The sequence below is a fragment of the Hippopotamus amphibius genome, chromosome 15 (assembly GCF_030028045.1).
Source record: "Hippopotamus amphibius kiboko isolate mHipAmp2 chromosome 15, mHipAmp2.hap2, whole genome shotgun sequence".
In the NCBI taxonomy this organism is placed as follows: Eukaryota; Metazoa; Chordata; class Mammalia; order Artiodactyla; family Hippopotamidae; genus Hippopotamus; species Hippopotamus amphibius.
The window spans coordinates 12758983-12772492 of record NC_080200.1 but is presented as its reverse complement, the minus strand read 5'-3'; the positions used below and the strand labels follow the sequence as shown (position 1 = coordinate 12772492).

The window sequence follows — 13510 nt, the reverse complement described above, 5'->3', positions numbered from 1 at the left end:
AGAGGAGTCACAAGGGACGTGCTTAATTCCTCCAGCAGAGTTGTGACAACATGTGTGAAATGCTGTCCATGAGGAAAACTCCTCAGAGATTCAGTGCCCAAGGTATTTGATGGAGGCTGGGGGGCTGGTCAAGTACCAGACTCCAGAAGGAAAGCAGACACTCGACACAAACCACACTGTTTGTACAGTTTAGGCACCATGAGCCACTTGTATAATTCAGGGAATGGTGGGAACCCTCCTGAAATCCAAGTTCCTAGACACCAGCCAAGGGCCAACCTTGCAAACACGTCTTTCTAAGGATAGCAGTCTCACTCTTTTACGCACAGATATCATTTATATAAAGTTGTAGAACATGACATACAATACTATATATAGCTTAAAGACACATTAAAGATATACAAACATGCACTGAAAAATAAACACCAAATCCAGGATTGTAGTTTCCTGGTGGTCTAGTGGTTAGGATTCAGCACTTTCACTGCTGTGGCCGAGATTCAATCCCTGGTTGAGGAACTGAGATCCTCCAACCCACATAGCACAGCCAAAAAAAAAAAAAAAAAAAAAAAAAGCACAATTAAAAACCAACATATCTACAGATTCTGTTAAGTGCTCCTAAGATAATAAAGCAGGCTTTTGTGACTAATGAAGGTCTACTTTAACTAGGGTGCTCCAAGAAGGCTTTTTGGGGACTTCCCTGGTGGCACAGTGGTTAAGAATCCACCTGACAATGCCGGGGACCTGGGAAGATCCCACATAGCGTGGAGCAACTAAGCCCATGCACCACAACTACTGAAGCCCAAGTGTCCTAGAGCCCATGCTCCGCAACAAGAGACACAATGAGAAGCCCGTGCACCACAACGAAGAGCAGCCCCCGCTCTCTGCAACTAGAGAAAGCGCACGTACAGCAACAAAGACCCAACACAGCCAAAAAATAAATAAAAAGAAGGCCTCTTTGGAAGAGACATTTGAGGTGAACCATAAATGATGAGAATGAGACAGCCATGCAATTATCTGAAGGAAGCACATTCCAGGCAGAGGGAACAGCAAGTGCATAAGCTTGCTGTGTTGAAAGACAGGAGATAAAACCAGTGGGGCTGGAGAGTGGTGACAAGAGGGAGACTGGTAGATGAGGCCTGAGAGGTCAGCTGAGGCCACTGTGCAGGGCCTCCTAAGCCACAGTAAAGATCTTAAGTTTCATTCTAAGTATGATAAGCCTTTGAAGGTTTTAAGCAGGGTAATGACATGATCTGGTTTACAACTGAAGATTATTCTCCCAGCTGTAGGGAGAAGGCAGTATAGACAGGGCCATTTTCTTCATTAGCACCACAGACATAATGCTCATGGCTGATGAGCTTTTCAGGGGCTATGAAAAGGTTGGGGCCAGGGATAAAGAAAAAAAAGTTCCACGATGCAAAAAGAAAACCACAAAGTTGTAATGAATAAATGCTTAATTAAATGTCTAGAAAACATAACATCATAACAACTTCATTGAATTTTGTATTCATAAACAATCAAATTACATTTGGAAATAATTTGAAAATTAGATTTTTTCAAGTCAAAAATTCCCAAGGATGCCCTACCACTGCCAAGAAATCATAGCCAATCATAATGTGAATTTTCTTGCAGCCACATCGTTTCAATATGGGAAAAATTCTTTCAATTAAAAAAAATTTTTTTTTACTTAATAGGAGATGGAGATACAAAACTAAATAAATAATGCCTAGCATCGTGAGGCTACAGAGAGTGCTGGATAAGAAATGCTAGTGGCTTGAAACACTACTGTTCAGGCTCACATCCTATGAGTTTGAACACTGTTCAGGGGACTCTTGGAAAGGTCTCTCCCAGGAGAGGACATCTGAGCAGAGACCTGAATAACAAAAAGGCACCAGTCATGGCAAGAGCTGGGGCGGGGGGGGGGAGGGCATGTCAGATTTTTATGAAACAAAGAGGGTCAGTTTGGCTGGACTGAAGCTGGGGGCTGGGTGGGTAGTAAACAAAGCATGTCGAGTCTTGAAGACAATATTCTCACACTGAAAACAATCGAAAACCGTTCACATTTTAAGGCGCGGGGGCGGGGAGGTGACGGATCCAATTTGTTTCCGGTCTGTGCTGAATGTGGCCAGTGCCACTGTAAAACAGAACGTCCCACGTAGCTTAACGATCATCAATGCACGTTTCAATTTAAACCGACATGAGACTGAGCTCATGCGAAACTTTCAAGTATGTTGGGAACAGCTTGGACACGTGAATCTACATTTCCACTGTACATTTTAAGAAACCCAAACTATTTCCGGTGAAACTGTAGCGTCCGGTTCACAGATGTGGTGTAAAGTGTAAAACACACACGGGGTTTCAAAGCCTTAGTACTAAGTAACAGAATGCAAGATACCTCAGTTGTATTTTTTTATACCGATTACATGTTGAAATGAATTATGGCTATACTATATTAATTTTAATGTTAAAATTAATTTTTAAAAATTTCTTAAAATGTGGTTGCTATAGAAAAATGTAAAATTAGATATGCTGCCGCGGGTGGAGGCAGAGTGAGTGCGTGCGGAGGTCCCCGGAGTCTTCCAGACAGGGGGCGACGGTGGTCCGCAATAGGCCTGGGAGTGGAGAACAGTTTCTAGATGTATCATGTAGTCATAAGTCAGGCCAGTAAATTTTCATGACTCCGTTCAACGGGGGGGAACGGTGAAACGTGGCCTGGGGAGGTGAGTGGCAGAGGCCGGACTCGAACTCCCACGTACAGCGTTGGTCCACCTGAAACCTCCCCAGAGGCTCTCGAGGGGGTAAGAACGGGATTTGAACCAGGCCCGACTCCCGGGTCCCGGGCCCCAGTGCGCCGCGTTACCGCCGCACCGTCTCCCCTCAACGGTGAGTTAAACGTTCACAACGTTCACAACGGACTCCCAGGCAACTGGGCCTGAGGGGCCAGGAGCCCCTGAGAGAAACTTCCGGCAACGCTCACCTGCTGACAGACACCGAAGCTGCAAACGCTCCTCCTTTCTCTTCATACCCTGCTCTACCGCGCCAGCAGCCGACTTCCGCTCCGCTCCCACGAATCCCCGGCCGAGTCTTCTCTCCTCCCGCCCCCTCGGCAGCCAACTTAGCCAATCACCTCTCAGAGAACCTGCTTTATCCCCGCCCCACTCTTGCCTGCCAATCACCGCAAGTCAAGCACCGCCCTTCCCTCCCTCTTAAGTGAGTGCCGCGCGCCACCGCTCGGCGGTTGGCCGCGCTGCCCGCAGCTGGATGTGTCTCCCGGAAGGGCGGGGCTAAGCGCGGGCCACGCTGGTGCGGGGACCCTCGGGATTGGCCACGAGGAGCCCTGCGCTCTGACCCCGCCCACCTTGTCTTGGACACCCGAGTCGGAGACTTTGGGGATTGGTTCCCCGCGGACACCCAAAGAAGCCAAGAGACGGTCCCGCCTCCCTCCCGTATCCCGGAGAGGGAGCTCCACGGATTGGTCCCGGGAGTCTCCGCGCGCGCCGACCGACGCTCCAGGATTGGCTGAGGGGGCGCTCGCGCAGTTGCGGAGCGTTGACGGTGATTGGCCGGAGGGTGGGGGCCGGCTATTTGAAGGAGGCGCGCGGACGAAATACGCAGTTCAGACCGCGGTCAGAGGAGGCGGGAGCGGCCTTGGGCAGCGCTGCTCCGCTGACCCGACAGGACCCAGACGCGGGCTCGGTCCCGGCTCTGGCCTCAGCCGCGACCTGACGAGGCGATGGCTAAGGTATCGGTGCTGAACGTGGCGGTGCTGGAGAATCCGAGCCCTTTCCACAGCCCCTTCCGGTTCGAGATAAGCTTCGAGTGCAATGAGGCCCTGGCGGACGGTGAGGCTGGGCCCGTGTGGGGACCCCCCCCTCCCCTGGGCCAACCCCGACCTCCCCTTGGAGACAACCCCGAAGCCAACCCTGTGAAACATACCCCCTCTCCCCCATCCCGGATCTCCTGTGAACCAACCCCCACCCCCAACCTCTCCTTGGAGACTACCCCTTCACCCTGCCCCCACGGTTACTCCCGTTTTCTCCCGTGGAGACGTCATCATTCCCCTCTTTATCCTGTGGCCCTCCTCTTGGCACCTTTTTTCTATGTAGAGACATTCTCAGCCTCCGTTCTTTAACTTGCAGAGACCCTCAGCCACCCCATCTTCCCTGTAGCAAGAAACGCCCCCACCTCCTATTTCTGTATGGGCAGACTGCCATTCCAGCTACCCAGTCTTCCCCACCAATCCCCTCTCCCCTGTGGTGAGGCACTGCCCCCTCACTCTTTTCCTGTGGAGATCCTAACCACTAGCCCCTTCGAATTTCCCATATGGAAACCTCAGACCCCTCCCCCATTTTCCCTGTGAGAATCCTCTCCCCTTGTAGCAAGACCTCACTCATCGCCATCTCCCCATTTGTCTCCCCATAATCTCCCCTACCTGCTACTTAACCCCAACCCCACCCACTTCTGCATGTTTTCTACCCCAAAGCACATATCCTAGAACCTGGTTTCCCTGCTTAGTCTGGCCCCAACCCTCTACTCCACCTGGGGGGTCGTGGCCTGGCTTCCGGCTCCAGTCTTTGAGGATAACCTGGTCTCCCCGGCTCCTGTTCCTCCCTCCTCTCTGACTGTGGGCTTCAATGAACACACTCAAATCTGAGGGGTAGCATGGCCAGGCAAGCATTAGCTGGTTCCTACTGTTTGCCTTCCAGATTCCTGCTGACCTACTGCAGCAATGCTCCCAACACTTTTGATGGTCTGACCGAGTCTGGGGGGTGGGTGTGCCAGGCTGAGCCGTGACCGTATCTGGCTTCAAACAATCAGCTGGGAGGGCACAACCTTTTGTGCATCTTTTCCAAGATGCTTTCACAGATGTACTTATTCATCTGTGTAACAAAGGTGGACACGGCTCTCATCTCACAGATGAGAAGACAGGAGCCACAAAGAGTAAAAGACCTTTCAAGTAAAGGTCTATAAAAATCGAAAAATCTAAGGTCGTTCAGCGAGTCTTGGCACCACTTTCAGGAGGAAGTACTCCATTAGATCTCTTCTCCACTTGGTGGTTAAAAGAGGCAGCAGCTGAGGAGGTGGAGATCTGTGAGGCCAGGGTGTGCTAACTAGCACCTCTCAGTGGTAGATGATTGGTTTGCCTGCAAATAGGCCCCCTGGAGGAGCCTGGGGTTGATACAGTTTTGATGTGTGTGTGCTTGGGCTGGGCGGTTGGATCAGTCTCTCCCCGGTTTCTCTCCTTTTTAAGTTAAGGAGTCTACTTGTGACTAACTATAGAATAAGCCTAGTTAAATCCTTTCTGGAACAAGACAGGGTGTAAATAAATAAATAAAGTGTAGAATGACCCTGTGGAATAAGATTTAATTTTAAAGCCAGGAGGAGATGTAAGGAGCTAATAGGTTAAGGGATTCACAGTTCCCAGATGGCAGGAGATCGGGTTTCAATCAGCCTGTTTGTGCTCCTTGCTTTTAAAAATGGTTGCATGGTCACTATCTAGTACTTTCATTCCTACAGAGCTCCTGCCCTGTTACTTTACTAATCTGTTTATCAAATCAGAGCAGGAAAGGCTAAAGTCAACCTGCTGGTAATTATTTTTCAGTAGAGAGAAAAGGAATGACTTCTCCAGGGACACACAGCCAGTTTGTAGAATTATTAACACTAGGTCTTGTCTCTGAGTTCTGTGTCCAGAGTTCTTTATCTTTGCTATAACCTGGGAAAGAATGCATCCTATTTCAGAAGTAGAGCATAAACAGGACTCAGCAGAGGGAAGGGGGGGTGGGGTGCTGTTATCAATTATATCTGGACAATAAAGCTTTTGCTCAGAGAAATTCCAACTGGAAAGCCAACTCTGGCCTGGAAATTTAGACTCTTTGGTTGTACCTGTTGAGCCGTCCTTCACTCTAACCTGCCAACTTTCTGCCTCTTCCCACAGAGCAGAGAGAATTTGTTTCCTGCCTCCCAAACAGATGGAATGGGCCTGGCTTTAGAAGTCTCTCAGATTCTGGTGAAATCTCAGTCAGTCTTGTTACCTGGTGACTTCAGACACTGGCAACTAAAGAGATGAACACCCAACCCCCAGTCTGACCCATTTCTCAGGGCTCTGTACCCCTTTTGCTCTCTCTTCTCCTCAGCATCTGGAAATAGATGTTTCCAAGACATGGGTCTACATTCAGTACGTTGGGTGTGTTTTTTCCTTGTTTAGTTGAGAAAGTCAACACATACTACTTGAATAAGTCCTGGAGCCAGATGTTCTGACCCACACCTAACACCCTGTGGTCAGGCCAAGGTTCATCTGTATGATTACAAACAAAGGGAAAGTGATAAACAGAAAAAGCTCTACTAGATAAGTTGTTGTTGTTGCTTTTAAGGCAGGAAACAGATTCTCCAGCCATTTCAACTACAGTTGTTTTTTTTTTTAACATGTCTTTCATCATATCATTGGTTTGGGCTTTGTTTTCATGCATAGTAGAGGAACATCTCGTGCAGTGGTTAGATTATAAAGTTAAAGCATAAAGACAATGTAATGTAAGGAATTCCCTGGTTGTCCAGTGGTTAGGACTCCTCACTTCCATTGCAGGGGGTCCAGATTCAATCTCTGGTCAGGGAACTAATCCCGCAAGCCGCAACGGCACGGCCAAAGAAGGAAAATAAGTAATGTGTCCGTTTACCCTTGAAATTACTCAGAAGGTTAGGCGTACAGTGTTACATGTGTGCAGCCGTGTCCCATCTGCGGTAGGAATGAGTTTGTGCTGTGTTGGTGATTGGTGCCTCATATCCCATTCAAAAATGAAGTCACGTCAGTACGCTTCTGCTTAAGACACTTGAGCAGGTTTAAGGCAATTCCAATTTGTAGGTCCTCATTTCAGTCATCTGCTGTCTTCTGGAGATGATTTTATCAATTCCTCTAACTCTTGAGTGAGTATTTCTCTGTAGTCCTTGGTTAATTCTCTGGTTTCTTTCTGGCCTGTGTGGAGGGAGCCATCGCGACCCATTTACCCATCTGCCTGCATTTCTCTCTTCCAGTCAGCCAACTTGCTTTCTGGCTGAACAAAGTCTGTTTAGGTTTTACCGACACTACTTTTTTTGGTGGGGGGGGTGGGGCTGAACCACGCGGCTTGCAAGATCTCAGTTCCCCAACCAGGGATCGAACCCAGGCCACGGCAGTGAAAGCCCAGAATCCTAACCACTAGGACTCAACGGAACTCCCTTGCCAACAGTAATGAACGCTGAGACCCTGCGGCGTACACCAGGACCTGCTCTATTATAATCTCCTTTTTGTCTCCCCCACCCCACCCCCAGCACATTAGTTAAATGCACACATATATGACTCCACTGGTGATGGGGGAAAAGGCCAGAAGGAAAGATACCAAATGATAGAGCTGTGTTAGAAAGGTGAGAACAGAGCTAGCTTGTTTTCTATTCATCCAAAAACATGTTATTTCGGGTTGTGTCACTACTTGCAACAAAAATAACTCAGTAAACTTAACTCCTCCCTGCAAATAATAAGAGACTGGAGTTTGACTGAACCCCAGTGAGCCCAATGGTCACCACATCCTACAGACCTGTTAGGGTCCCTGAGTAGAAGGCCTAGGTGTCAACTCCACAAGAACAGGAAGCCAGTGTATCGAGGAAGGGCGTGGAGCTCAGGTGACAAACTTCCATAGTTGTGGCCCGGCATTGCTATGCTTCCAAAGTTGGGTGCTCTTGTGGGACACTAGACCAGGGAACAGGGCAGCTTCTAAGACAGTTTGCTTCCTGTGAAAATCACAGCTTGTGAAACTTCCCCCAGCTGCTGGAGCTGTAGGTTGTGTAATTTCAAAGAACCTAAAATAAGTTTCAGATCTCCTGCCAAATTTCCCTGTACTAGTGTGACCTTGCGCCTGATACACTTGGACCTCCTGCAAGAGGCCACGGTCACTGGGAATTTCCTGGGATTGACGGGCAGGGTCTCACTGAGCACTTTTCCTTTTATATTGCCGGAACATACGCAGGAATGGGAGTCCCCCTACTGGATGGGATGAAAGAAAGTCGGGGTTCAGAGGATGGCCTTATAATGGCACATTTGTTGACTGACTCGCTGTCGCCCGAATGTCTGAGAGCAGGCATAACTTGGTGCTGGATCCGGAGGACCCAGGGACTGGCTGGCTCCCCCAGCGACCTCATCTTCCCCTCCTGCCGGCTGGCTCTCTTACTGGATTGCAATCTGCTGCCCTGCCCCAGTTGTCGAGGGATCTACTCAGTTCGGTGGCACCGGTCCCTGTGTGTGAAAGAGGATGCTGCTTCCTATCCCGGCACCCAGTGGGCAGGGCCCTGAAATGGCCCAACTCCCTGCTGTTCCCTCCTCAGCATGCCTCTGTGCCTCCATCACGTGGTTCTTAATTCAACCTCTGCCATACGGTTCACCCTCAGGCTCTGAGAGGCCCGAGTTTCCCCCAGAGGTGCAGAGTCAAGGTCGCCTGGCAAAGCTAGGCCCACAGGAGAGATTTCCCCACTGGACATAGAGTTTCGTGCCTGCCCCAGTGATCAGGACCACCGTGCCTGGCACTTAGTGCCCAGTGGGTGTCAGGTGTTGTTGAGAATAAAAATCTATCAGTATATTAAGGACCTATCCAAAACTAACATGAGAAGGCCCTTTCTCAGCCTTCTTGCTGTCAAGCTATTTCAGTTCTTAATACCCTGTATCCTTGCAGACCTGGAGTGGAAGATCATTTATGTTGGCTCAGCCGAGAGTGAGGAGTTTGATCAAATCCTGGATTCAGTGCTGGTCGGCCCCGTCCCAGCAGGGAGACACATGTTCGTCTTTCAGGTAAGAAATACTAGACCTTAGGCTTTGACACCTAGAAACATCCTCTTCTACCCAGAAGCCCACAGAATGGTTCATTGGTCAAAGTTCAGGTTCAAATCCTGGCTCTGCTCTCAAGTACTCTCTGACCTCTCAAAGGTACTTCAGACACCCCCCTCTCCTCCACAGCTATGTCATAGCTGTTACCAAGAGCCACTGATTTACAGTTGATCCTCATCACGGCAATTATGTTCTCTAAAGTCACTGCAAACACTGAATTAATGAATTAGTGAATACTGAACCATTGCCCCTAGAGGAAATACAGGCTTCGGTTCCTGCCAGGCACATTTTTGTCAACCATTCAATACATAATCTTGTTTTATGTGTTTTTCTGTTTAAAGGCACCTTATTGTGTATTACTGTTTTATTCACATTGAACACATGGCCCACAGCACTATAACTCACGCCTGAACAAAGCTTATCTAGCATATCTAGCACACGTGTTTTCTCTATCAGGTACATCCCTTCTTGCTTTTAGGAACAGGACAGCACTCCACACTATGCTTTGGGGCCCTTTTAAACAGCAACATTACCAACAAAAGTGCAGAAACTATGGCCCTGAGACCTCGAAAAAGACACATGTTTACAGTCTGAGACTGCCTTGTTCTACCTCAGCTGGGAACTTGCACAGTGAGCTACTCAAATCCTTCCCCTGCTCTGTGCCTGTCCTTAAATGACCGTGAAAGCCCTCGAATATTGATTTGGGGGTTACACATAAATTTTAGCAAGGGGTCGAGTTTGCAGATAGGGAATGCATGAATAATGCGGATCCACTGTAGCTGCTAAATAGCTCTCTAATCCAGCGTCACAGGGCTTGTCAGAAATGCAGATTTCATGTGATTCTTAGGCCCACTAAAGTTTGAGAGCCTCTGTTCAAATCCATTCACTTACCTGATTTTAACTATTCCTGCCCCAATCTAAGCAACCTCATCCCATCACCTAACCCCTCACCCACCCATATCCAATCCACCTGGCCAGCCCCACCTACTTTACTCCACAACCAGAACCAGCTTCCTGGGCACGCGACCCTTGCAGTTGCCCTGGACCTCACGCTCGGTATAACGTTCTGCTGTCACTGGCTGAGACACTAATTTTTGAACACGGGGTCTCATGTTTTCATTTGTATTGGCCTTATTTTGCACCAACTGTATATCCGATCCTTTCCTTAACAACACACCCCAAATCTGTCCAATTCTCTTCTCTACTGCCTGATCTAAGCCACTGTCCTCTCTCCAGGGTGACCTCTGTAGCCTCCTGCTTAGTCTCCCTGCTCCCATCTAGCCCTCTTCCTATCACAGCTCCACCAGCCTCCAGAGTCGTCTTTTCAGACGGAAGGAGTGATGCCAGACTTAACCTCCTGCTAAACATTCTCAGTCTTTCCCAGGCCCTTAACTAACTGGTACCTACCTGCTCACCTGTTAAGCCTCATTTTATACCACTCTTCCCCTTTCTTACTGCACTCCTCAGCACCATATATTTCTCCTTGGTGGCATCTGTCACATTCAGCACTTTATAGGCATTTGTGTGATTGATTCTGTCTTCCCCACTCAATTGAAAACTCCCGAGGGCAGAGACCACACTTTTGGCTCTGTAAATACACGTTGCTGGAGAATCGTATTACCAGTCAAGGTGTGACTGGCAATCAGTGCTAAGGCCCAGCATGTGTTTCCTCTAGGCCGATGCCCCCAACCCGTCCCTCATCCCCGAGACCGATGCCGTGGGTGTGACCGTGGTCCTCATCACCTGCACCTACCATGGACAGGAGTTCATCCGAGTGGGCTACTACGTCAACAATGAGTACCCCAACCCTGAGCTGCGGGAGAACCCGCCCCCGAAGCCAGACTTCTCTCAGGTGGGGCTTTTCTCCGTACTTCCTGCCTCAGACAGGCTGGCTCCTTTGCACCGGTGGCGGGGCGGTGGGGGTGGGGGGGTGGGGGGGTAGTTAAGTCGTTGGAATTGGAAGCCAAGGTCACTTCTTAAGGTTTGCAGGTGGTGCTCAGCTCTTGTAGCGCCGGGCTAGAACAGGAGACAGAAAGGTCTCTGTTTCTCAGAAGTTTGCGTCACAGAATCAAGATTAGGTAGGCCCCAGCCCTGAACCATGGTGCACAGGCATTCCCTGGAGTTGTACACATATTGGTGGTGGTGACAAAATAAGCAAGGTCTGCTCTTCCTGAGCTTAGGGTGGGGGTCTGAGAGTACCCTGCTCTGTGGGAGTAATGCGAGGGCATTCTAACAAGGGTTGACGTTCCTTTTCCTGCCCCAGCTCCAGCGGAACATCTTGGCCTCAAACCCCCGGGTGACCCGCTTCCACATCAACTGGGACAACACAGACAGGCTGGAGGCCATAGAGAACCAGGACCCTGCCCTGGGCTGCGGCCTCCCCCTCAGCTGCACTCCCATCAAGGGCTTAGGTCTCCCTGGCTACATCCCTGGCCTCCTCCCTGAGAACTCCATGGACTGCATCTAACTGTGGGACTCTAGGCCCTACCTGGGCCCAGTCTCCTGGCGCATCTGGAGGGGGCAGCCAGGCCTCCCAGAGGGTCTCAGGGAAGCCATGTGGAGGACTTTGGGGCTGTCAGCTATATCTAGGCCAGTCAAACTTGGCCCTGAGAAGGAAGGGGCTTCAGGTCTCTCCTAGTCACCGCCCAGAGGATCATCTCACCTCTACTGCCCAGGCCTGAAAGAAGCAGGTACTTCAGTTCTTAATTCTTTCTGTCTTGTGTCCTTTCTTCTTCATACACTATAAATTCCACCTTCGGGCCATTGTGCCACCATGCTCCTGTGAGTACCATTGACCTAAAGCTCTTCCCACAGACCTCCCTGGCCTATCTTGAGGCTTTCTTGGTCAATGCCTGGCAGGGCTCCGGCCCTGTTGGGCCAAAGGCTCTGTCATTCATATACCTTCCCAAACATCTGAGCAGATCCACCCAGCTTTCTGGAGTCACAGGCCAAGAAGTCTACCTTCTTGATAGAAGGTGGAATCGAACACAATTTCTGTCCTTCTCCTAGGGTGATTTTTAGGTATTTTTGATTCAGTAGCCCTCTGGAAAACTCTGTTCCCAAAAGGGTGATCAGCAAGTTGCTAAGGAAAGATGGTTGACTCTCCTCTCAGTCACAACCACCTTCCTGTTACCTCCCACCTGGATCTGGCTTTCCCTAGAGGCTGCTCCTGTGAGAAGATGGCATGTTGGAGGGGCCTGTTGTGCTTGATCTGTCTCAATATCAGTATCAGGGCCTCTCTGCTTCTAGCTGCCTTGATCTGCCCTCTGCTAAGACCTCATGCTCTCAGAGGCCACAGTGCAGACAAGAGAAGCAGTAGGGACCCTGAAAACCTTCCCACCCTCGCCCCCATCCCCTCGCTGCTACATGGATGTTGTTGTGATTGCAGTTTGTATATTAAAGGGTTTTTGTATTAAATATGTTTGGTTGGTCTAAAAATAAAAAGCACTTCATCTAGACTGTTTCTGCTTTTGTCTTGGGTAGGCTGAGGCAGTGTTGTCTCTCTCTCCTCATGATGGGGCAGCCTCCTTCCCCAGCCAGTAGGTTGACTGCCCCTTTTCCCTTTGCTCAGCTTCTTCCTCTAGTCTTAACCGTTATAGTTGTATTCCAGAGTGAGGTCCAGGGAGGGGTTTTGCTTTGTCAAAACTTAAGCAACCCAGCTGTCCTGTAGATAGAGCATAACCAGTGATTTTTCAGACTTTGACCTTGACCCACAAGAAGAAATTAACATTGTGCTCCAAGGACACACACAGCAACACTTTTATCAAATTTTACTTAACCTTACTTTGTAACTCCACAGTCCCAGGTGGAGTGGTTTGACTGGTGAGCCATTTCCCCATAATTCACAGGAAAACCCAGATCTTCCCTCCCTGAGACTATGGTGAACTTAGAAACATGGATCCAGACAGCTGCTGGGTGGGGTGCAGACTGTATGAGTCTAGAGGCAAAGCAGCGAATTGGCTTGTAGACCTGAGACCAGCTAGCCTCCCCAAGCCAAGGAGAGCTGGCTCATGCAATCTCTTGCCCCTTGTGTCACCTCCTCTTTGGGCCTTCCTCTGCCTCAGTGGTTCTGAACTGGGGGCAGTTTTGCCCCCTGCCTCCTGGGCACATTTAACAATGTCTAGGGATGGCTTTAGTTGTCACAACTGGTGGAGGAGAGGAAGGTTCTACCGGCATCCAGTTGGTAGACTGGGAATACTGCTAAACACCCTACAGTGCACAAGACACACCCCCACCCCCACCCCAGCATAGAATGATCCAGCCCTGAATGTCAGAAACGTGGCAGTGGGAAAGTGACCATCCTCAGGCTGTGTGTGTTTAAAGGGCATCCTGAAGGAAGGGGCATCTTGCCATTCCTCTGCTCCAGGAGAGGAGGTTCCTTTTGCATTGCCCAGACAGGGAATCCTCAGCCTGGCTGTGCCCCAGATTCCTCATCTGTAAAATGGGAGTGATGATGACAGTACCTAAGTGATAGGAATGTGGTACGAAGTAATGTATTTAACAAGTGCCAGCTCTTACAACTGGTATGAACCCCAGGGTGGCACCCAGCAAAAGGATGGCTACCGAGCGCTCCGCTCCCGGAGCCCAGCATCCTCCTAAAGCTCGGGCTGTGGTCGAGGGAAGACCCCCGGCCTGCTGATGCTATCCTGCGCCAGGCCTTATGACGACGGC

At 49.7% G+C, this 13510-nt stretch overlaps 1 protein-coding gene across 1 annotated transcript; it reads left to right on the top strand.

Moving 5' to 3' along the window:
* Positions 1-3369: 3369 nt before the first annotated feature.
* Positions 3370-12295, top strand: ASF1B (anti-silencing function 1B histone chaperone). Its single transcript, XM_057709240.1, has 4 exons — positions 3370-3836; positions 8688-8803; positions 10515-10691; positions 11103-12295. The coding sequence occupies exons 1-4, from the start codon at positions 3728-3730 to the stop codon at positions 11304-11306; spliced, it is 606 nt and encodes a 201-aa protein (XP_057565223.1). The 5' UTR covers positions 3370-3727; the 3' UTR covers positions 11307-12295.
* The last annotated feature ends 1215 nt before the right edge of the window (positions 12296-13510 follow it).

What these genes read in the sequence shown, in the direction of transcription:
- ASF1B (XM_057709240.1), top strand. Translation starts at nt 3,728, where the DNA reads ATGGCTAAGGTATCGGTGCTGAACGTGGCGGTGCTGGAGAATCCGAGC. An exon ending in CAATGAGGCCCTGGCGGACG is followed by an intron (nt 3,837 to 8,687) that starts GTGAGGCTGGGC and finishes GTATCCTTGCAG; the next exon opens with ACCTGGAGTGGAAGATCATT. An exon ending in CGAAGCCAGACTTCTCTCAG is followed by an intron (nt 10,692 to 11,102) that starts GTGGGGCTTTTC and finishes TTCCTGCCCCAG; the next exon opens with CTCCAGCGGAACATCTTGGC.